Below are 24,223 nucleotides of genomic sequence, written 5' to 3'. Positions count from 1 at the left end.
AAATCAAGTAACAAATGAAAAAAGAATCCAGTTTAGTCTTCGTAAGTTGTGCATATTATAATCAGAATAAAATGCTATGACCAACTCATCAATGAGTACCCCTAGTGCCCAGGCTGAGGTCTCCAAATACCATTTCCTCTAAAAAGAACCAGGGTTTCTTAGAGAAATGGCTGATTCTAGGTCTAGAGAAAGGAATCTATCACATGAGCATGAAACATCTTGTCACATAAGAAAGCAAGGAAGCTTTAAAAAAATTTACAAAAAGTCTACTAGAGTTGTGTCAAAGGAGCTACAGCACCAATGTGCAGAGGCTTCTCGCTGATCAAAGATGGGATAATGGAAGTTTTGTTTTGTTTAAGATTTTACTTATTTTTGAAAGAGAGAGAGCGCGTGTGCGTGCGCACACACACAGACAGGAACAGGGGAGGGGCAGAGGGAGAAGCAGACTTCCCGCGGAGCAGAGAGCCTAATGAGGGACTCAGTCCCAGGACTCTGGGATCATGACCTGAGCTGAAGGCAGACGTTTAACCAACTGAGCCACCCAGGTGCCTGGGATAATGTAAGTATTAATAAGGGTAACAACAGCAATGGATGTAAACATAAATGTTTAAATCAATGCGTTCATAATGATACCCTATTCCTCCAAATTAATTGATCACCTGGGAGAATGCTAGGAACCCAACTTGTTATTTTGAAAATTGGTAAATAAAAGGAAAAAATCAGTTATTCTACCTTCCCAAAATAAATTGTGTCTTTGGAAAAGCAAACAGAACACATGTGGGAAGTTTCTCTTTTTGGTATACCCCATATAATAAAGACAGTTAGACTATCACCCTTTACAGCTGGAAATGTATAACCCGATGTGGGCACTGAGGCATTAATAGCTAGTAGCCACAAAGAAAGTTCAAGTCTTCTATTGAGGGACTGCTATTGTCTTACAAAATAAACCACAAAACAAAAACCTGAATCTGATCAAGCTTCTAGATAAAATTACCCATTTATAGGGTTGTAATCAACAAATAAGTTGCAAGGTTAAGAAAAGGGGCTACACATTTAAAAAGACTAAAAAAACAGATCAACCAACTGCAATGCAGAGATGTTATTTGACCATTCGTCAAGCTACAAAGCACACACAAACTTGACATTTTTTAAACCATTAGAAATTTGAACAGATTGAATACTTTGTTATTTTTTTAGTCATACAATGGCATTATATTTTTAAGAGTCTTTATTTCTTAGGAACTATGCAGTATACTGCAATATTTACAAGTGGAATATATGATGTCTGAAGTTTGCTTCAGAGGAATCTAGGCAAGAACTGAATAATGATATACATGAAAGAAGAATGGCCCCAAGGAGAAAATTACTGAAGCCAGATGGCAGGTCAAAGGAACTCATTATACTCTTCTGTTTAGTTTTGTACATACTTGAAATTTTAAAATTCTTAGTCTGCTTACGAAAAATTCTTATCACTTATGGATTATGTGCTGCTCTAATAAATACTTACATGAATACACAGATAATTATAATCTTGTTACATACCACAACTTCCTGCAGGCTGTTTGGGAGACTGACTGTTGAAATGCCATGAAACGGTCGCTGGGAAAAGTCAATATTTTGCAAGGGACCTCCAACACTGTGACTTCGAGTCAAAGATACATTTCGCTTTGATAAACTATTAGGCGCAGGTGAAATTTTCATAGTTTGGACTTCTCCACTGGCTCTCTTTATTTCATCACTTTAAAAAAATGAAGAAATGCCGTGTTTGTGCTGTAATACAATCTAAAGCTGTCCAGGTAGAATATTTTCTACAAGGAATTTTGAGTCTACTGAATGTATCGGAGAAGAATGAGTACCACCTTGTAAGATTTACATTTTCTTCAGACATTTTTGTAAGAGTAGTCAGAAGAACAGGACGGAGTGGATGACTCTGATGAAGGGTGGGAAGACGACAAAGGGTAGGTAATAGATATTCTTTTTAAAAGACAAAGTGCCCATTCAGTTGCTTTATTCAAACATTACTTCATCATTATTAGCCAAAATCACCTAGAATTATGCAGCTAAGTATTATGGATTCATTCATAAGTATTTAAGCTCTATCAGGCCATGATCAACCTACGGACAGAGACCAGAGCTTACTTTTTTATTTTTAGTGCTTAGCATAATGCTCAGCATACAACAGGCTCTCAAAAAATGTTTGATTCAAACAGTATTTAAGAGGAAGCAGTATGTTTCACAGTAAAGATGAGCACTGGGTGTTACACGCGATCTGGAAACTGGCAGTGACTACACTACAAAGGAAAATACTCTGTACTCTTGAGAAGTTCATTTTGTAAAAGGACACTATAAAACATTAAACATGATTTCAAAAATAGTTTATCATCATATTCATTCATTTGATACTTAAACAATGTATCATAGTAAAAAAGTTAAGACCGAATTTTTTAAAATGCCAGAACTTATGCCTACATGCATCAGGTTATCTGTAAAGATGGAATTTTTACAAGGGTGCCCAATTTATAATACAGACTTCTCTGTGCCCTGTGGTACCTTGACTCAATCGCAGACGTGGTTTCTTCTGTTATGGTCTGGCTTTGCTTTGGGAAATCCATAAAGTTGATCAAGTCAGGTTCTGCTGAACTAGATACAGGTTTGTGCTCTGAAGGTTCACTTGCCAATGGAATGCTGCCACTTTGTAAACTGTCACCAGAGGTACTTGGTTTCAGGAAAAAGCTAAATATGGAGCAATGAAAAAAAAGTCTTTAAAAACCTAGAACCCTCTAAATTTCATATTTAGAAATACTTTACGATAAAGCAGTCACTGATGAATTATACAATCCATAGAACTACTGCCTCTTTCAAACACACACCCACACACCCCCGCTATCATTCTATCTTCTTCTCTTGTCGTAAACTTTTCAAATGAAAAAGGTCTCAAAGTCATTACAGTTCAATATAAGATCCTTTAAAGAAAGCTATGAAGGAAGATGGAAAGCAAAATATTTCATTAATTTTCTGAGTTAAACAAGACAGAGAGGGAGACAAACCATGAGAGACACTGGACTCTGGGAAACAAACTGAAGGTTACAGAAGGGAGGGGGGTAGGGGGATGGGGTAACCCAGTGATGGGTATTAAGGCACACACTGCGATGAGCGCTGGGTGTTATACACAACTAATGAATCGTTGAACACTACATCAAAAACTAATGATGTACTTATATGCTGGCTAACTGAACACAATAAAAAAAAAAAAAACACGGCAGCAATGGCATTTTAGCATGTATTAACCTATAAGTGTGTATAGTATCCTCTCCCCCTTAAATATCCATTTTGTCTCTAGTCATTTCCTCTTCCCCTTTATTCATTATTTTGTTTTCATCTTATCTCTGTCCTCTTTCTGGGTGGGGATGGAGTGAGGTGGGCCTTGCAAGGGACATTAAGAGAACTCTCTGAGGTAATAGTAATGTTCTGAATCTTAAGGGTTAGAGTTGCATAAATGTGTGCATTCAATTTTTAAGTGGTACATTTTAAATTTGCAGATTTTTTTGTATACATCTTTATCGCAAAAGAAAAAAACTGTAAACAAATACTGAACTTTAGTTAATATGTATGCTAAAGTCTTTGGGGGAGAAGTATATTAATGTCTACATCTTCTTTTAAATAAATAAAAATATAAGATGGACTGGTGAATGAAGGGACAGACAGTTGATAAAGCAAGTACAATAAAATAGTAATTGGAGAGATGGCTATTTGGGTGTCCCTGTAAGAAAAACCTTTAAACTCAGCTGCAAGTTTGAAATTTTCCATAATGACATATTGGGGAGGAAAATCAATAATGCTCCTTTTTACCTACTTAGAAAATATAAGGTACTTAACACACTAGCTTACAAAACACAATTAACTCAACAAAAAAGTATAAGACTATGGAGAATAATTTAAAGCTCTATTAAAAGGATATAAAAGACAATCTAAAAAAATGGAGATACAGATCTTGTTCATAGATAAGAGTAATACTGAAAATGTCCATTCTCTCCAGATTAACCTATACATATAATGCTGCAATCTCAGTGAAAACTCCAGCTGGATTTGGGGGCTGTGGGGGGAGAGGGGAGACTAAAGTTGCTCTAAGCAAAATAAATAAAATTCCATGACAGGGAGCTTACCCTATCAACCGGATGTAATACAAAGAGTAATAAAAATTGATTATTGACCCAAAAACAGGGAACACAGAAGCAGGGTGAGGTTGTGCATGGGAACTTGATACATGATAAAGGTGAGGCTACCCATCAATGAAGAAAAGATAGCAAACGGGCTCCTCACATGGAGAAAAATAAAGCTGTATTTCTACCATCATACACAAACACAAGGGTGTAGTCCAGATTAAAGACCTAAATATCAAAGGTAAAAATATAAAGCTAACAAAAGAAACTTCAGGAGACACTCTTCATGTCCTACAGATGGGAAACCACCTTTAAAACAAGACCAAAAGCACAAATCATAACGTGGAAAATTAATGGATAATAACATCAAAATGAATGATTTCAAGGAATTAATATCAAGAATATTCAAGACAGACATCAACAAGAAAAAGAAAGTTAATATAAAAATGGACAAGGTAAAAATAGAAACAGGCAATTCATAGAAAATGCTGGAATAATTAACAAGTATGTGAAGAGATAAACTCACTAATATTCAGAGCAATTCAAACAAAAATAAGATACTACTTTATACTCACTAGAATACAAAAAATAGAAAAATAATACCAAATGCTGGTACGGATATACAGAAATGAGAATTCTTAGGCACTAGTATAGTAGTGGGAGTACTGCCATCTGGGAAGCAATCTTCCATTGTTTATTGAAATCATGTATGAAAATGACTCCATGACCTCGCTTCTAAGACTATTATTCTGAGAGAAACTATTTCACAAGCTCAGGAGACATATTTTACAGTTCACTCCATCACTGCAGTGAAATATTTACAGTAACAGTGAACTGGAAGCAACTGAAGCAATAGCAGGATAATGGATAAATAAAATGAGGTATTAGCTTTCTACAGGAGAAAAAGAATAAGCTAGATGTACATATAGCAACTCAGCTTTTAAACTGAGTAATGGAGATTATCAGTATTCTAATTATGTAAGTTAAAAATGCAGAGGGCGCCTGGGTGGCAGAGTCGTTGGGCGTCTGCCTTCGGCTCAGGGCGTGATCCTGGCGTTCTGGGATCGAGCCCCACATCAGGCTCCTCCACTAAGAGCCTGCTTCTTCCTCTCCCACTCCCCCTGCTTGTGTTCCCTCTCTCGCTGGCTGTCTCTCTCTCTGTTGAATAAATAAATAAATAAATCTTTAAAAAATGCATAATTGTGCAAAACAATGTATTTTATGAGGGTATATATTCAACTACATATCACACAGGGTAGAGACAATGTCTTTGTTGAATAAAGGAATGAGAGTGGGAATGGGGGCAGGGTTGGGGGTAGGGCTAGTAAGAGGATCCTTGCACAAAGCAATGATGATAGTGCATCAGGAATTAGAATATGATTTCACTCAGCTCCACGCCTAAAGCTAAACGGAAAAACTAAGCTAAGAAGAAACACCTGTACGATTAGAGATACTTAAAAGCCGCTAAAGGTAGATCATAATATGAAGTTTGTCTGCTCCATACAACAAATAGAATATTAAGTGTAATTAAGTAAGCAGTTACCAAACTCTCAATTACTTAATGACTAATTATAGATCACCTAGTCTCTTTTCTATTGCCTAGAATTTGGTCATTTCACCGTACAGAACACTACTGTAAAGGGGCAAGAAGTTAGGAGAAGAGTCAAAACACCCCATCCCTCACACCTTTATTTTTTCTTCTAGAAGATATAAAGTCACTGAGAATGAAGTTTAAAATAATGATAAACATTAAAGTTCTGAAAGATCTATAAGGTTTAGCGCCAAGAATTACCTACTACTGATAATTGTGTATCTCCTCTATTACCAGTATTTTCTACTCCAATACTGAGAGTGAAGGAGAGAAAGGAAAGGGACAGCTGGAGTGTGCCATGACTATTTCACTCTTCCCCCAGGAGTCATGCCTTCTGGGACGGCACTCACCTCTTAAGGGAGCTTTTACAATACTAACCTTGCAGAGCCTCTCAAGTCTTTAAATTCTATATTGAGAAGAGGCAAGAAGTTGCTTTTACAGAATGGACAGGTTGTATTCAAATTTGAATCATCTGCAGTCCATCCAGCCATAATTTCTTCGTCATAAACTAAAGCTCCACAAGCTCTGCACTGTGAACAACTTGACATCAAAACCTAAGAGTAGAAAAGTGCAGACACTGAGAACCTCCACAGTGAAAAGTCACCTTAACAGGCCATCCTCTTGAGACACAGAATTTTATTTATTTTGTTGATCAAATTTGGAATTAACAGTTCAATCACTTTACAGATAAAACTACCAGTTTATTGTCTTACTTACATGAGACATGAAGCAAATTCAACAAAATGATTTACTCTTCTGTCTACAAGGGTATCACAGAATTCTGTTACAGTGCCATTCTGAAAGATGTTTACAGCCACTTTATCATGGGAAGAATACAGAACTTTTACCTCCATTGCACAATTCTGATAGATGCTGGACATGCTGGTATTTTGAGAAGAACCATGGTCTGATTTTTCACAGTCCTGCCCTTTTATGCTTCTCGGAAATGGAGGTTCACCTAAAGAGAAATCAATATAACACGTTATATGAGAATGTCCTTATTCTTTGGAAATACATACTAAAGTATTTAGAGGGAGTATCATGAAGTCTGCAATTTATTTTCAAACGGTTCAGTATAAAAACTTCTGTATGTATATATCTAAAGTTAACAATAGTTAAATGTAAGTGGAGAAAATATCATTCATCATATGACTCAACTACTCAGGACATTTGAAATTTTTCATAACAGAATGTTGGAAAAAATAAACAGAATTAAAAGTTCGTAAAATAACACAGCACTAAGAAATTTCAGTGACAGCCCAGGGATTCTCAAACGCTGGTATACATTTGATTTATCCAGAGAGCTGCTTAAAAATATCTTTTCCTAAGGCTGCAATCCCACAAATTCAGTCTCAAAAGTTTTAGCCTAGGGCTTTGGACATTTGTCTATATTTTTAAATAACTTCTCTGTGTGATTTCGACACACACTAAAGTCTGAGAACCAATGACAGAGTCCACAAATACACCTAAGGTGACTGTAATACTTAGAGATCTTATAAAATAAGTGATAGTACGGTGTTATATTGAAAATCTATCCGCTCATTCAACAGATGGGGCTGACTGTGTATGTGGCGGGGGGAGGGGAAGGTATGGGCAGATAAATGACAGGAGAGGACAATCTCTCCCATACCTGTTGAGTACTGCAGTTTGCCTGCGTCTCCACTGCTGCTGCTACTGCCAAGGCTCGTGCTGCTCTGGGTAAGTTCACTGGGAACCAAGCCCGAAATATTCATGTTAGGTGTCCCATTCTCCCCCAAAATATGGTCTTCGAGGCCAGCTGGGAAGCTGTAATCTCTGTTAGTTTCCTCCTTTAATTGAAAAGAAAAAAACCCCACATACATAAATAACATCTTCTCCAATGAGAACATATTCAATCTGCCCTTAGAATTAAACTTCTCTACAATCCTTAAATAAATTATCATCCTCCTATTTTTCAAAACCATGAACTCTTCTCAATATGATTTGGAATTTCCTTTCCATAGTCAAACAATGACCTACAATACTTTAAGATTTTGTTTCACCACTGAAACAAAATGTTGGGGTGTCTCTCAACAATCAATATCATAAAATGAAGGAACTCCAGGAAGCTCAGAGTCTCCACTGGAATCAGGCACCCCAGCACAAGTACAGTAGGGGCCATAAAGTCAGACGGACAGACTGTGGTCCTGGCCCCCCATCATGTAGTAGGTATGTGACCTTGCAGAAATTATGTAACTACTCTAACTTTTAATTATATCATCTGAAAAATATGGATAAGAAGAGTCCTTTAAAATAAAGTTGTTGTGAGACTTACAGCTGGCAATATGATTTTCAGAACAACCACCATCAATATTAGAGGCATAAAATAAGAATAAAGTTCCAAACAGTATAGTTCTGAACTCAGAACTGATGCTTTAGTTTATACAGAAAACATTTTTTCCTTTTTTTTTTAAATAAAGATTTTACTTATTTATTTGTCAGAGAGAGCAAGCACAAGCAGGGGGAGTGGCAGAAAGAGGCAGAGGGAGAAACAGGCTCCCCGCCGAGCAGGGAGCCTGACGGGGGGCTTGATCCCAGGACCCTGAGATCACGACCTGAGCTGAAGGCAGACACTTAACTGACTGAGGCACCCAGGCGCTCTAGATAAAAAACATTTCAATAAGCCGTTTCCTTTTTTTATTTTTGCTTTATAGAAGACTTGTGTCTTGTTATAAAACCATGTTAAGTGATAAAAAAATTAGATATGCAAAACAGGAAATAAATGCACTTATATTACCAACACCCACAAGTATAATCAAAATCTTAATATATATCCTTCTAGTCATTTTAAAATACATATATATACTTTTACAAAATAGGATATTGTTTTTAACCTATTCTTATGTATTTTAATGTCATTAAATCTAAATTACTTAAACCCCTGCAAGCTAATCCAGTGTACTGACGTACTGTAATGCATTTAGTAAATCTCTATTGCTTAAACATTCAGAATGCTTTTAGTTTTATGTGTACACTGATGAATTCCTTAGAGCTATTTTTATACATATCCCTAATTATTTCCTTAGATTAAATTCTGGATAAAAGTTATAACCATTTTTTATAGACTTTGTATTCATTCCCTCATTTGAAAATATTCATTAGGTATAACCTGTTTGCTTTGTCAGGCACTAGTACCAGGGCTATAGTCATGAAAAGAAAAGAAAGATTAAGATATGTGACCACCTGAAATTTATAGTCATATATTCCAAGTCCAAAGTGCTCTGTAGAAAGGTGGGGTTTTTAAATTTTTTTTTTTTTTAAAGATTTTATTTATTTATTCAACAGAGATAGAGACAGCCAGTGAGAGAGGGAACACAAGCAGGGGGAGTGGGAGAGGAAGAAGCAGGCTCATAGAGGAAGAGCCTGATGTGGGGCTCGATCCCAGATTGCCGGGATCACACCCTGAGCCGAAGGCAGATGCCCAACCGCTGTGCCACCCAGGCGCCCCCGGGTTTTTAAATTATTATTCTTATTAACACTGTTAGATAAAATTTCAAAAATAAAATGGCTCATTCGGTTAGTTTACCTTAACATAATGCTAGGTTAAGATACTTTTGAAGCTAGCTTATTTTGTCTTTCCTTCACTGACGTTGTAAGCTCTTTTAAATGCAAAAAATGCAACTCTGTCTTACAGAACTCAATATTGTACTTTTTTTTTTTTTTAAGAGATGGGGGGAGAGAGAGAGAAAAGGAGGGAGCAAGAGGAAGAAGCAGAGGGATAAAGGAGAGAGAGAATCCCAAGCAGGCTCTATGCCCAGCGCAGAGCCTGACTCAGGGCTCGATCTCACAACCCTGAATCACGACCTGAGTCGAAATCAAGAGCTGGACACTTAACCAACTGAGCCACCCAGGCGCCCCCTCGATATTGTACTTTTAATTCAATTAATAGTTCGCCTACAGAATAGAGTCTTCTTTCAAATGGCATATAAATCTTACTTGTCTGATTTCCTTTCCTATCTCTAACTTCCTATTTAGAACTTTAGCAAGCTGAAATGGATTCTGTTTTCTTGAAACGCATGGTGTCTCAAGCCTGCACGCTTTTTCATATGGCCCTCTCAGATACACCTTGCTCCGCCTTACCACGTTCACTAACCCAAATTTCAAATTCATCCATCAAAACCTAACTTAGATATCACCTGCTTTGCTCTTTGTGAACAGCCCCCCAGCAGAGCCTCTTCTAAGACACTGCTTCCTTCTTTGCCACCGTAGCGGTTTATGAGCACGGACTTTACCGCCAGTCTCCCAGAGTTCAAATTCTAGTTCTGCTACAGAGGGGAGGGGGGTGGGGGAATGGGATAGACCGGTGATGGGTAGTAAGGAGGGCACGTATTGCATGGTGCACTGGGTGTTATACACAACTAATGAATCATCGAGCCTTACATCGAAAACTGGGGATGTACTGTATGGTGACTAACATAATATAATAAAAAATCATTATAAAAAAAAAAAAAAAATTCTAGTTCTGCCACTCATTAGTTGTGTGGACCTGGGGAAATTAATTAACCTCTCTGAATCTCAGGTACATCATCTATAAAATGGGGATAACAACAGTACCAAGGCACAGGACTGCTATGAAAATTATATATCAAAATAGATACACAGCTTATGACAGCACCTATAACATAGTGTTACAATAATAATAGTGAACTTTTATAGCTGTCGGTCTTTTCCACTAAAGTACCTAAGTACTATATAATTCTTTGAACACAAAGGTGAAATTTTAATTTTTTCTGTAAAACAAGTAAGCAAAATTTACCCCTTCTATTTCACAGGAAGGTCTAATGATTCTCTTTTCAATAATTTTTAAAAGAATTAGCAATTGTTATGCGGTATGAAATCTACGGATTAAGTTGCAGAGTGATTCCATATATATTAAAGAGATAACAGATAAAAGTTATTTTAAAAGTGAAGTGCTATGCAAATATAATACGGCATTATTATTAAAGTATTAATCATTAGCACCTTCAAAGAAAGAATGTGTTACTCAGACTCATCTATGGAATTATAAAGTAGTCCTGATATTCTATTTCTTTATTATTAATTTCCTTACATTTATGTTCATTTCAGGAAAGAAATAGGATATGCATAAAGTTTTAAAATATAAAAACCAAAGGTGCCAGAAATCTCAAGATAATAACTTACATATAAAAAAAATTCCTAGCAACCGTCCCAGATCAGACAGAGCATGCGCAGAAAACACGCTTACCTCATCATCCGAGTAGCTGTACGCAGACGCTACGGCCACCCACACCTTACTGGCTACTGTTGCCGCTTGTTTCATGCCAGATTTCAGCACGTCTATCTTGGGTCCTGAGAGTATGTGATCTAGCTTCAGCCCTGACAGAGAATTTACCACGGAACCCAACGAGCCGTGCGGTGAAGAGCGCACCAGGGCCGCTAAAGCGGAACGTTCTTTGTGACCTCGCGAGGGCGTCGGCTGCTTGAAACGGCCGGTGGACGGTTTAGCCCGGGCTGCGGCAGGGGAGCTCTTTCCACTTTCGGGATCCTCCCGAGCGGCCGGGCCATGCTCTAAAGGGAGGCTTGACCTCCTCTCCGAAGGGCGCGTAAATGCCGCGCTCGGGCCAGACTCGCGGCCCCCCTCTGCGTGTAGCTCCATACTGGAAGACTTGCTACCCAGGGGGCTCTTCAGGTTCATATAGCTTTCGATCTCATCGGCCAGGTTACGCGCGACAACTGGAGAGGACACCTTATCTTCAGAATCCGGAGTTTTTTCTCCTGTACATTCAGTGGCCAAAAGAGACAAAGGATCTAGTCCAGTTTCAACATCCTCCCTCTCAACGGCTTTAACGACACCATATAAACTACTTCTCTTATTTATTAGATCTCTGGATCCTACTTTCAAGTCTCCGGGATGATTACCATCAGCATCCCTTTGCAGACTGTCACATGCATCCTTTTCCACAGGAGTTTTAGCTCCACTGTCATCAGCCACGGGTTCTAGGGGCTCTTGGCTTTCCTCAAGCATCTCTAATACCGAAGATCTGTGCTCTGAATCCCAAGTGCTCTCAGACACACGAGTCCTAGCGTCAGCTAGATGACAACTAACACTGTCAAAGCTATGGGTGCTTGCAACCCGGAGTGGAGAGGTCTTAGGACACGTCAACGCTGCTGTGAGAATCTTGGCATCTGCTCCCATCATAAGAGCCACCTCACTCGAATTCAAATCCAAGCTGCTTTTCTTCAGCAACATTCCTGCTCNNNACTTTCAGAACTGAAACTACAGCTCCTCTCTGGAAAATGCTTTTGTCTTTTATCTCCTCTCTCACCATTCTTCTTGAGATTGGTACCTTCACCAAAGACTGCATCTTCAGCTGGATGAGTAGAAAATGCCACATCTGATGTACTACCTAAAAGGAAAAGAACAATATTAGAATGAAACTCTATTTTCTGATCTAACTTTTAGAAAAACGTTTCTTTTCTGATTTTTGAAAAGTAACACATACTCAGAGTAAAAGCTTCAGAGTTCAGAAAGTACAAAGAAAGTAGACAGAAAAAAGAACCACCAAAAAACCTCCACTCAATCCTGCCTCCCAGAGTTAACAGTTAGAACCTACCTTTCACCCCCGACACATACACATTTGAAAAATCATGCGATATGTGCTGCAGACACCTGTACCGTTCACTAAAATCGATCGCGTTGAGCAAATACAGATCTAGAAATACATCCTACAGTTGAGAAGTTCTACATTCCATTTAAGAAATATATTTTGTGTTAAGTAACAGACCTAAAAAGACAAAATCTCTTCCCTTCTGGCTTTCATACATCTAATTCAATAAATATTTGCCAGGAATCTACTCCGCACAAAGTAAATTCACAATCATGGAGGGATTATATATTTGCTAAAACCCAAGACTTACTGCTCCAAAGTAAAATAATTCCCCAAAGTAAAAGAATCCAGAATGGAGTTCTTACACTTGATTCCAAGGAGGCTGATAAAATGTGAATAGCTCCAAATTTTTCACAGATATTCATTCCTTCTACAAATACTCAAATGTCTACTAGCGTTTACCACATAAGGTACTAAGAATATAACAGCAAATAAAACAGACATGATCCCAGGTCTCTCAGAGTTCAGTCTTGTTTGATCAACTGGAACAAAATTATGCCAGGGGCTGTAAGGGGAAGCAAGCAGTCTTTTCTTTCTTTCTTTTTTTTTTTAAAGAGTTTTGTTTAGTATTTTTTAAAATTTTATTTAAATTCCAGTTAGTTAACATACAGTGTAACATTAGTTTCAGGTGTAGAATTTAGTGATTCATCACTTACGTACAACGCTCGGTGTGCCTCACAACAAGCAAGTAGTATTCCTTGCTACCGTGCAATTTTTTCCCATTCCAAGACCAAAAGCTATTTCCTATTCGAATCATTATGAGACCTTAAGTCTACCCATTCCTATTTAGGATTCTCGTTTGTTTTTTAAAAGGCATAATGACCTAGGAGACTTGAGGGGAAAGTTGTCTTTAATAAAGTCTTCATCTTCCAAATTAATTTCAAGGTTCTTTTTAAGCTTCCAAATGGGTACCAAATAATAATCATAATCACACCAATTAAAGAGAATAAGCACTTACAGATATTTCACAGCTTTTACGAGAATTAAATTAACCTATTTTCCAACTCCAAAATTTGTGCCTGTTTTGAAAACTTATACCAATATCTGAGAAACAGATCTTAGCAAATTTACTGGTTCTCATAGTATTTCCAAGAATTTAGTGGCACATTTTTTTCAATTTTAAAATAAATTTGACCCTCTGATATACTGGCAAAAGCCCCACTACTACCTTTCTTATTAGACTAACTCTTCCCACATCAAGACATAACATGGAAAGAGGATGAGTAAAGAGGGAAGGAAACACACCAGTCCCCAGATCTTATACATGTCAATATTCTGAGAAGATCATAAACCTTTGATGAAGAAAACTCTGCCCTCCTCCTTTTTCTTTTCTAAACCCACTAGCAACAGGTTGGGAAAATAGGATACAGAACATTATACCAATTATTTTTTTCAAAAACCTTTAGCTCCATGTCTTGAATACAGCCTGCTCCCCAAACACACACACACACACACACTGAATTTTAAAAGAAGGAGAGACTTTTGGAATAAGGAGTATTCCTACATGGTTTCAAGCAGCTGAGCAAATTACTTTCTGTAAGTCATAGAACAGATACACTTAAGACAGCTGGCTTTAGAGCAGTGAATTACAGCTACTACTAAAGACAGGCCAATCGCTGGGTCCTTTGAAATCAGACTTAGATGCACGCCTAAAGGGTCCTCGGGAGGCCTAAAACACAAGTGAAAGGACTGAACTCAAATTCAAGGGAGTCATGCGCAAAAAAGAGTTATTCATCACAAATAAGCTGCTCAGGGTGCCATAAAAACTGGCCAAATTAAAGATGCACTGGTACTTCTCTGTAGCACAGCATAGTGATATGAACCTTTTTCTTCCACTACCTTTCACTGCCACCCTAAAGCCCCCCTGGAATTCAGTAACATCAGTGCCTCTCTGTTCTCCATGAGCACAGCAGGCCCTCTCTCATTATCTACCATGAGAAAGAGAGACCAAACTGAGAGGAGGCCCTACAACAAGAAAAGGTACTCCCAGTAACAATTAAGCACAATAAATACCTCTCCTTTGAAACACTAAATATTTTAAATAACAACGTCTTAACCCATGTATAGGATCCAAACTTCTGGCTCATCACAGTTAAGTCATCAATTTAATACCATTAAAAGCTACTCTAAATATTTAGCCATCAATATGGGAAGACTCACCCGTGCTGCTCTTCCTGCCCCCGAGGTCGAATATCCCAGACGGAACCTTCACGATACTGCCGCCCCACGCGGGGGGCTCAGTAGTACCCTGTGGCTCCGCACCAGGTTGTGAATGTTCTGCCACACCAGCAGAGACATCACACACCTCTGGGGAAAAAATATTTGGATGTTATTCCTACTTTTACTAAAACTGACCAGAAGCCATATACTGATTTTTATATATTTTTTATATTTTCCCCCCAAGTGGGGGTGAATACATGACTATTTTATTACTAATCTATTGTGTCTGATTTATTTTATGCCATAAATGTTGCCAGTACTAATGAAAATAAATGCTGTATTTTAGCAAAAATAATCCTAACTTGAGCATTCCTGTGAATAAATTAAAGGTTGTGGCTTCCAGTTATAATCCCATCACTTGTAAAGCAGGAGAGAGGCTTGCTTCTGCTCACTCTGGAGCATAAATTAAGTGACATCATTTAAGAAAAGTGTACTTTTGTGTAAAAGGATAGGAAGAACATCTTATTACCATAAAGCCAGAAAATTCCTCCACATTTCCATAAAATGATTACTATAAATCTTATCTACCTCAATGAGTCCCATTAAAAAAAAACAAAAAAAACAAAAAAAACAAAAAAAAAAAAAACAGGAAAACCACAGACACTGTATCCAATCTATCCAATGAAAAATACCTGCTTAGATATTTGAAGGACTTCTGGTGAAAGAGCATTTTAAAATAAAACAAGCCCTGCAACACAAGTTTGAGGACTCAAAGCTTAGTCCTGGTTCTATCACAAAATGGCTCTTTGCCTTTAGCAAAGGAATACCTCAGTGGACTGCAGAGTCCTACAAAAGATCTCTTCAATTCTAAAATTCAGAAACTACTCATTCTCTGCATATATCACATTACATAGTATCTTATAAGCCCAGACCTTACATTTCTTTCTAGGAAAAATCAACAGAATTATCAAATCAGACTTAAGGAGTACAGGGGTGCCTGGCTGGCTCATCCAGAAGAGCATGAGACTCTTGATCTCGGGGCCATGAGTTCGAGCCCCATGTTGGGTGTAGAGATTATTTAAAAACAAAAACAAAAAAACAAAACAAAACAAAAACCCAAAAAAACCTTAAAAAGAATACAGTATTTTTCTAAAGAAAGCAAGTGAATACCAGTACTTAACCTTCTGTTTGCACTCTTGTTTTAGTTATCCCTTCTCCTGCTGCTTGTTCTTCAGGCACGTGAACTTCTGCGTCATCCTTTAGAAGTTCATCCTTAGAGCCATAGCCTTGGTCAGACTGACCACCTGTTGACAAAGAACGCAGGTTTACAGGTGAATGTTTTCACACACTCACAGTCCAGCTATAAAACATCAGAAGAAAACTCCACTGATGTACACAATTAAACTTACAGAAAAGGAAGATACGAGAGCTCACGAAGCACACAGAACATGGTAAACAAATGATAAGAAGCGAAGAACAGGAACTACAGGAACATCAAAGACTAAAAAATCTAGAAGCGCTGAACCTTAGTTTCCTCATCCGTAAATTAAGAGATTTGGACAAGATGTTCTGAAAAGTTTCTTTTGGAGTATGTCTACAGAATGCTACCTTTTGTGGAAGAGGAGGAAATAAGCATATATCTGTTTACTTTTGCAAACAGAAATGCAGAAATAATACATCAGAAAACAATAAAACTGGTTAACTACAAGGGGTGTAGGNNNATAGGACGGAAAGGATAAAGAGAGAGGAAACTTCTCTAAATATGGCTTATTGTATTGTTTTTATTTTTGGAAATGCATCAATGTCTACATATTCAAAAAAATTAAATCAATAAAACTGGGAGGAGGGTAGTGACTAAAATTAAATGCAAACAAACAAATGGGACCAACTATGTTTCACATGAATAAACATATTGAAAGGATGGGGAACAGGGGGAGGGGGATAGGACTATTCCAAAAAACTTCTCAACACAGTATTTTGAGTATATACCCTAAGCCTGGGAAGGGGGGTAACAGACAAATCCTGAACGCTTTAGAAAGTTCCTTTCTCCCAGAATAGATGTAGCAATTCTGAAATTATTCTATATATGCTGCAGGACAGAGCAAATGAGTAAACATAATGATGGTTATTGGGAGCCAAGATACTTACTGTGGAAGAAAAGAGATTTAAAAAAAATGAAACAAAGGAAGACAAAGAAAAATCTGTAGGGTTGATTTGAAAATGGAAATATATCTAGGGGCGCCTGGGTGGCTCAGCTGGTGAAGCATCCGACTCATGGTTTCGGCTCAGGTCATCATCTCAGGTCATGAGATCAAGCCCTGTGTTGGGCTGTGTGCTCAGCGTAGAGTCTGCCTGAGATTCTCTCTCTCTGCCCCTCCCCACCCTCCAATAAATAAATAAATAAATCTTAAAAAAAAAAAAAGAAAGAAAATGAAGGTATTTCTAAAATATACATACATATTTTCTTTTTCTTTTCTCATATATACATATTTTCTAGCTCCCCTGAAAAATTCTAGAAGCAGTAATAGCCTGTAGCGTAAGCATACGTAGAGCCCAGATTCTGGCTTCTAGAATCTACTGCCCATTGAAAGGAACCTGGGATCCTTGAAGAAATGGCTGATTTCAGATCTCAGGCAGCAAAGCTACAAGAATGAGCCAGGAACATTTGTTGTGTAAGAAAGGAAGTGTTCAAAAACATAATCAGGGAATGTCTGAGTAAAATGATTAAAGCAGAAAACACAGAATACCATCCTATAAATGTGGCTGTAGGACAGAGTTGGCAAAGTCACTACTTTTTTTAAAGATTTACTTATTTGAGAGAGCGAGCAAGCAAGCAGGGGGAGGGGCAGAGGGAGAGGGAAAGGGAGAATCTCAAGTGGACTCCACGCTGAGTGCACAGCCCAACACAAGACTTGATCTCACAACCCTGGGATCATGATGTGAGCGGAAATCAGCATCAGACGCTTAACCAACTGAGCCACCCAGGTGCCCCATTATCACTACCGTATAGTAAAGACTGGTTATGGCAAGAATCATCAATGGATGTTAATTTAAAACAGAAAGTGTGATGAGAAAGCAGGTATTACTGCATAGTCTCAGAGTCTCCTCACAGACAGATTATCTGCAGGGGCTGGAATGATAATGAGGAGAAACCAAATACAAAGACCAGGGGATCAAAATTAGTATCACCAACGAGCGGCAGGCAGACAGACACTGCGTGCCTCTGGGACGTGACAATCACTTTTGTAGCAGAGCCATGGATGTACAGCCCAATCTAGTCACAAGGAAACATCAGACAAACTCAAACGAAGGAGCACTCCACAAAATGACTGGACTGAATTCTTCAAAAGGTCAAGGTCATGAAGACAAAGAAAGGCTAAGGAACTGTGCCAGGATAAAGGAGACTAAAGAGAGGGCCATAAAGGACATTACAGCAACTGCCAAACTGGAATGCAGACTACAGATTAAAGTAGCATATCGATATTTTCCTGAATCTGGTTAACTATACTACGGTTTTATCAGAGAAAAATACCACTAGAGCATTAAAAAGTAAAAGGGCAGGATGTATGCAACCTGCTGTCACACGGTTCAGCCGAAGAATGTGTGTCTGTGTGGACAGAAAGAAAACGACAAAGGAAAAGTGGCAAACTAAGAGAGTGAATCTAGACAGAAGTGACTCAGATGTTCTCTGTAGTACACTTGCAACATTTTCATAAGCTTGAGATAATTTCAAAATAAAGTCCTAAACAAGTCTATTTGACTTTTGAGTTCTATCATTTAAAACGGAAACAAAGACTGAAGACTAAACTAGGACTAACTGAAACTAAGTTCCTAGAGAATCTTCACAGAGGATGTCAGTGAAACACGACACAGGAGCACACAGGTGACCCTTGAACACTGGCCCTCCCACCCTGCACATTCGAAAATCCAGGCGTAACTCTTCACTCCCCAAAACCGAACTACTAATAGTCTACCGTTGACTGTCAGCCTTACCAGTAACATAAACAGTCGATGAACACATATCCTGTATTCTATGTATTATATACCGTATTCTTACAGTAAAGGAAGCTAGAGAAAAGACAATGTGATTAAAAAATCATCAGGTATTGCGGTGATGCTGTGTGATGACAGACGGCGGCTACACTGTGGTGAGCACAGCGTAAGGCAGAGAGCAGCTGACTCACTATGCTGTACACCCGAAACTAAGGTAACATCGCGTATAGACCACACTCAAATTTAATTGTTTTAAAAAAGGTGGGGGCGGGGGAATCATACGGAAGAGAAAATACATTTACAGTACTGTATTCATTGAAAACAACTGGCGTGCAAGTGGACCCGTGCCATTCAAACCCACGTTGTTCAAGAGTTAACTGTAGTGCCTTCTACCTCCTGCTGCTGCTTATACTGCCACTCAAACTCTGGGTTTGCAATATAAACAAAGAACTAAACTTCTTTATATACCCCTCGTTAGAATGATTAATTTGTCAGTTTTTTATTGGCCCCTCAGAAAGTCTGGTAAGGCATATGGTGCCATAAAATGGACACTAGTCTGGGGACGAAGCAGACTGATTAAACCGAGGTATGCACCCCAACAAGCTAAGTGACTCCAAATCAGGTACCAAGTGGGAAGATTCTACAAGAGAATCCTTAAAGACAGAGGAACCTAAGCACCTGGGTTGAAAGTCTCCAAAAGTATCAAATGACATCACCAGAAACTCCACAAGGACCCATAATCACTGTAAATTCAGCAACAGGGCTTCAGCCATTTGAAATGCAACTTGAAAAACATATATGGAAAAGAGATCTAAGTTTCTTCCCCAACTACTGGAATCTTTATGCCGATTACCCAGAATTACTAGGAGATTGTCTTTGTCCTTAAAGGAGACAAGTTTAGAAGAATAAGGACAGGATTTATCTATTACTATTTTTAAAATTATAATTATTCTGGTGAAATGGTTTCATATCACAAAATTACTCTCTTGGGTTTTTTTTTTTTTTCCATAAATGAAATCCATTTCTTCTTACAAGTTTTAGGAACAAATACAGGATGAAATAAAATAAAAGTCATATAAAATTAAAGTCATATAAAATTAAAATTAAAACCATATAATTAAAGTCATATAAAAATGACTCTCTAAAATTAAAGTTATATAAAAATTCCTACTGTTGAAAGTTAATTTACAAACAGGATTGTAACTTAGAGCTCTATGTTGACTCTCCATGGTTTATAGATGGTTCTGTAATTATGGGGTAATTTTCAGCGCCAGAATTTAGCAGATCAGTTTTAGCAAGCAAACGCATCTCAACAGCTGGAACACTGAGACATTTAATCCCCACAAAACCACTGGATACAACGATGCTACAAACCCCAACGGAGAATTACAGCAAGGCAGGCGTGCGTTCAAATAAGGTAACAAACATGCTTTGCAACACGACAGGAAAATATTTTCAGTGGTACATATATGATTACACTTATCTGAAGAAGAAAAAGTCAAGAAAACTGAAATTGTTTTCCACCTGTAACAATACTTCAAACACAACAAAAGGTTTCTCCCCCACCCTTGCACGTCAGCAAAATTTAACCTAATAAATGGGAAATTACCTGAAGCGGTTAACATTCAAGGGTAGCATTAATGCCCACGTGTATCCATAGCTTCCCGTCACACAAGTCTGTCTGCACCCCACACCATGACAGCCAAGGACAAATGCGGCATCAAGAAACAGCACAGAGCAAAAAGCAGAGCAACAAAGAGCAGAAAACAGGAAACTTCAGTCATTGAGACAAGTTCATCAGATGAAGCACAGGAATTAGACTCAGGATTCTTCTTAAAGAAAAGCTTGAGATATTAACAATAACAACAACAAAAAAGAAAAACAACACAAAAAGAAGGATGTGCAACACACAAATATTCGCTCAATGTGCTACTTGAATTATGCGTCTTTCTAACTTCAGAGGACTCAGGGTACGCCCGTAGCTTTGCATGTGAAAGTGGCTTCAGAAGTTTCTCAGATTTTAAGAAGTGTCATTTAAAATGACGACTAGGCAAAGAGAATACTCCTTCTCGTGGTGTGTGACTTTTTTACTTCCCTCTTTAACATTCGTAATCTCAAAAGCTTAATCTTTTCCACTTAATGAAAAAAAGATCTGCACGTTGTAACACTAAATTCAAGTTCCTCAGTTCTATCGTATACTTTCACAAATTAATGATTAACAAATACAAAGGGAGCACCACGCTGAAGCCTTTTACACAGCACTCCAATGTTAATTTTATATATTTAGGAAATAGAAAGAAGGGATCTGCAACCAGAGGTGTAATTTCTTCCCCTATTTATATAACGTATTTTTAAAGTACTCATTGCACAAACTCTTAAGAAAGGAAGGTAAAAGCTTTTTAAAAAGGGAAAGACTTACTGAGAGAGTAAGTGAAGGGTTAGTAAAATGCAGATTTTAGTACCTGTGCTAAAGTGATTATCAGTGGAATCAAGCCTGATTAAATCTCTGACGAAGACTGCGTGCTCCCCACTGTTAGCATCGTTAGAACTATCCACGCTACCGTGGCTCACCGTGTCCCCATCACTTCCACCTGTGGCAGTCTGAGGAGCTAAAGACAAGGACAACAGCAGTTCAATAACGCATGCACTGGTCATCTCTGAAACTAAACGCGAATGCCCCACAATTCATATGCAGTTGCAGAACACTTTCTAAATTTGGGGGGGGATAATTTTGGACTAATGTAATCTCTATCTTTAGTTGTATAGGAAAATATCAACCAGAATTTCATTTATGTTTTCTACTTCATACAATTAAACACTCATATGCCTATATAAAGCTTAAGGTTCAGCAAGAGAGTATCTTTCCAATCACATGTATTACCTGATATTGAGGAGACCTGTGACTTTTGCACAGTCTTTTTAAGCGGTTGCCTAAATTGTGCCAAGCCACGTACCACATTCCGTACCTTCGTCCATAAGAAGATACCACTGCGGGTACTGCTAGGCCACGGGCTCTCCAAAACTACCTACAGGTAAAGTAACGGTTAAAAATAATGATTATTAGGAACACTTGACTTTTTAAAGAAATACATACATATATAATACACACATAAATAACTATAGCTTAAACTCTAACAGAAGTTTCGTGAATAATATAAGGTACAAAAATGTATCAATCTTAATAAGCAGCAGAGGTTGTCCAATGTCAATCCACTTACCTTATTATAATAACCATAAGTAATAGCATTTGGCTTTATCTTAGCAGTTTTCATTTCAAATAAGACTCTCACTGCTAAAACAGGATGACCCCAAAGTCCGCAGAGCTGCATGACTACTCGATAGCACACCTACCAAAAATAACATCAAAGCATGAGCAGTTAATTAGACTGACTTGCAGACATCCGTAAATTACTCAGTTCTTCTTCTCAGAGTCATTAAGCACTATTTTATCCTTTGTTCTGAGCCTCGGTAAATGATTTCAAAGACCTATTCGTTAATGAAAATACCAGCTTTAACTATATCACAGAAGACCTATGTGCTTGTGGCCATCTGTTTCAGCAACTAAGTTTACACAAAGAGAACGACTATCATTTCCCATAATTTGAGAAGGAATTCATTTTTTTAAATCTAATATGATTAAAATAACTCTCTCCCAAATCATGTTCTATATTCTGTGCCAAAGGAATTAAAGACAACGTAACAAAAAAGATTTTGTAAGCCCATACTTAGAAAAGTATGAGAAGAAACTTTAGGGGCGCCTGAGTGGCTCAGTGGCTGCTCAGTGGGGAGTCTGCTTCTCTCTCTCCCTCTGCCCCTCCCCCTGCTTGCATGCGAGCTCTCTGTAAAAATAAAAAATCTTCAAAAAAAAAAAAAAAGAAACTTTAAAACACTGTAATACTATTAGCAAAGGCTTTTCTGAGAATATGTGTTTACTGAGGACGGCGAGATTTGTTCACAAGAGGACAAGTGAAGTTAGAAGACGGAGTCAGAACCTCACATGTTAGAAGACTTCGGTAGAAAGCATGGAGAATAAACAGGTATTTCAAGGGCTCTGGCAAAGAGGTGAGCCAGCTGACAGGAGCAGTGACGGTCTGGCCACAGACTCTCTTACGGCTTAGTCTGAGAATAAGGAAATACACATACAGAAGATCCTCTTCTTGGGATTTGTAACATGTGCTCTGCTTATGACAGAGTTGGGTAACAAAAAGGTACTGTAAAGCCAAGGTGCTCTCAGCCAAAGGGGAAAGCAAAAAGATCTCAGAAAGCATATTTTAGTCAAGAGAACAGAAGAAATGAAAGAGAGAGACATGAAAGGGCCGAGGGTCAAAAAGACGACTACTTGGAAGCCAGGAAGGGAGAATGTAATTTAGGAACAGGAGGTCCGAAACTGTGGGAGCAGCTCTACACACGACTACGTGAATCAGGCACAACTGAAGGAAGCAGCTAAGATGTGTGAAGGGATCAGAGAGAACGTGGCACACGAGGGGCCTTCAAATATCTGAAGACTTGTCACAGAAAAGGGGGCAGTCTGTACAACTCCAAAAAAGCCACAGGGAGGTGCAACTGAGCTCGACAAGAAACACACAGACTTCCTGAACATCAGACTCAACTCAAGCACAGGCAAGAGCTCATACGCTACAGACTTTCTGCAGAGCGTCTCAGCTTTAGGTTCAAGCTGTACCAAAGTATCTCGAAATCCTACCAACCCTTAAGATTCTGTGAGCCATAAAGAAGTAACTCACTTTCTATGTCAAATTGGGATTCATCCTACAACCACTCTAGGCAATGCATTTATTCTGAAGTCTGCAAAGTGCTCCCCAACCTCCCAGTTCTACCTGTATAAGAGCCAGTCACCAAACTAAAGAAAGAGTAATAATGTGAGAGGGAGAATTTTTCAATTGCAGTATTTTGTTGCCAGCAACATATCTTTTGGATATGTGTGGTGGATAAAAGACAGCCACTCACTCTTTGCTACTCCTTCCACTGGGTCTATGTCCCTCCCCTTGAACTGAGGGAGAAGGGCGTCTGAGACTGCATGACCAAGAGAATTTGACTATAGAGATACTGTACTAGTTTCCTGGCTTAAGCCTTAAGAAACTGCCCGTTTCCACTTCCTCCCCCTTGAAACAAACGTTCTTCAAACTCTAAGCTATCATGGAAAAAGCCCAAGTACCACAGAGAGAGGTCCTGAGACTGCGTGGAGGGAGAGGGGCCCACCTGAGCCCAGCATTCCAATCACCCTTGCCAAGGTACCTGGCTGGCACTGGAGTTAAGCTAACTCGGGCCCACCACACCAGATCAGCTAGCAACTGACTATAACCAACTGATTCCAGTTAACGCAGTGTGGAGCAGAAAAATCACCCAGAATTCTTCCTGGGTTCTCAGCAAATAAAATAAGGGCCACATTTAATAAAATCATTGTTTTAAGCCACTAAGTCCTGGGGTGGTTTGTTACTCAGTAATATACAACAGTATCATATGAACAGACTGATAAAAAAAATGTAGGAATAAGTTGGACACAAATATTTCATTTTCATTAAAAATTCAGTTAAGTAGTATTAAAAACAAAATACATTACACGTTTTAACTTTAGTCTATGTAGCATAGGCTATTTCTCTGTCTTTGAAGAGTTTTATTTTAAAATCTAGGTTATTACACCTTTTATAAACATA

The 24,223-nt window shown here is 38.3% G+C and overlaps 1 protein-coding gene across 1 annotated transcript in view; it reads right to left on the bottom strand.

The window, feature by feature from the left end:
* DENND4C (DENN domain containing 4C) overlaps positions 1-24,223 on the bottom strand; it is a 122,232-nt gene that overhangs the window by 16,541 nt on the left and 81,468 nt on the right. The window contains 12 exon segments of the mRNA XM_040631467.1: positions 1,543-1,738; positions 2,551-2,733; positions 6,130-6,305; positions 6,600-6,709; positions 7,382-7,559; positions 10,976-11,989; positions 11,992-12,137; positions 14,559-14,705; positions 15,740-15,862; positions 21,014-21,160; positions 21,433-21,577; positions 21,770-21,898. Coding sequence (XP_040487401.1) covers positions 1,543-1,738; positions 2,551-2,733; positions 6,130-6,305; positions 6,600-6,709; positions 7,382-7,559; positions 10,976-11,989; positions 11,992-12,137; positions 14,559-14,705; positions 15,740-15,862; positions 21,014-21,160; positions 21,433-21,577; positions 21,770-21,898 — 2,694 coding nt within the window.

This window comes from Ursus maritimus, unplaced genomic scaffold (genome assembly GCF_017311325.1).
Source record: "Ursus maritimus isolate PB19 unplaced genomic scaffold, ASM1731132v1 scaffold_17, whole genome shotgun sequence".
Taxonomy (NCBI): Eukaryota; Metazoa; Chordata; class Mammalia; order Carnivora; family Ursidae; genus Ursus; species Ursus maritimus.
Note: the sequence above shows the minus strand (reverse complement) of the source record. Positions and strands in the feature narration are given on the sequence as shown.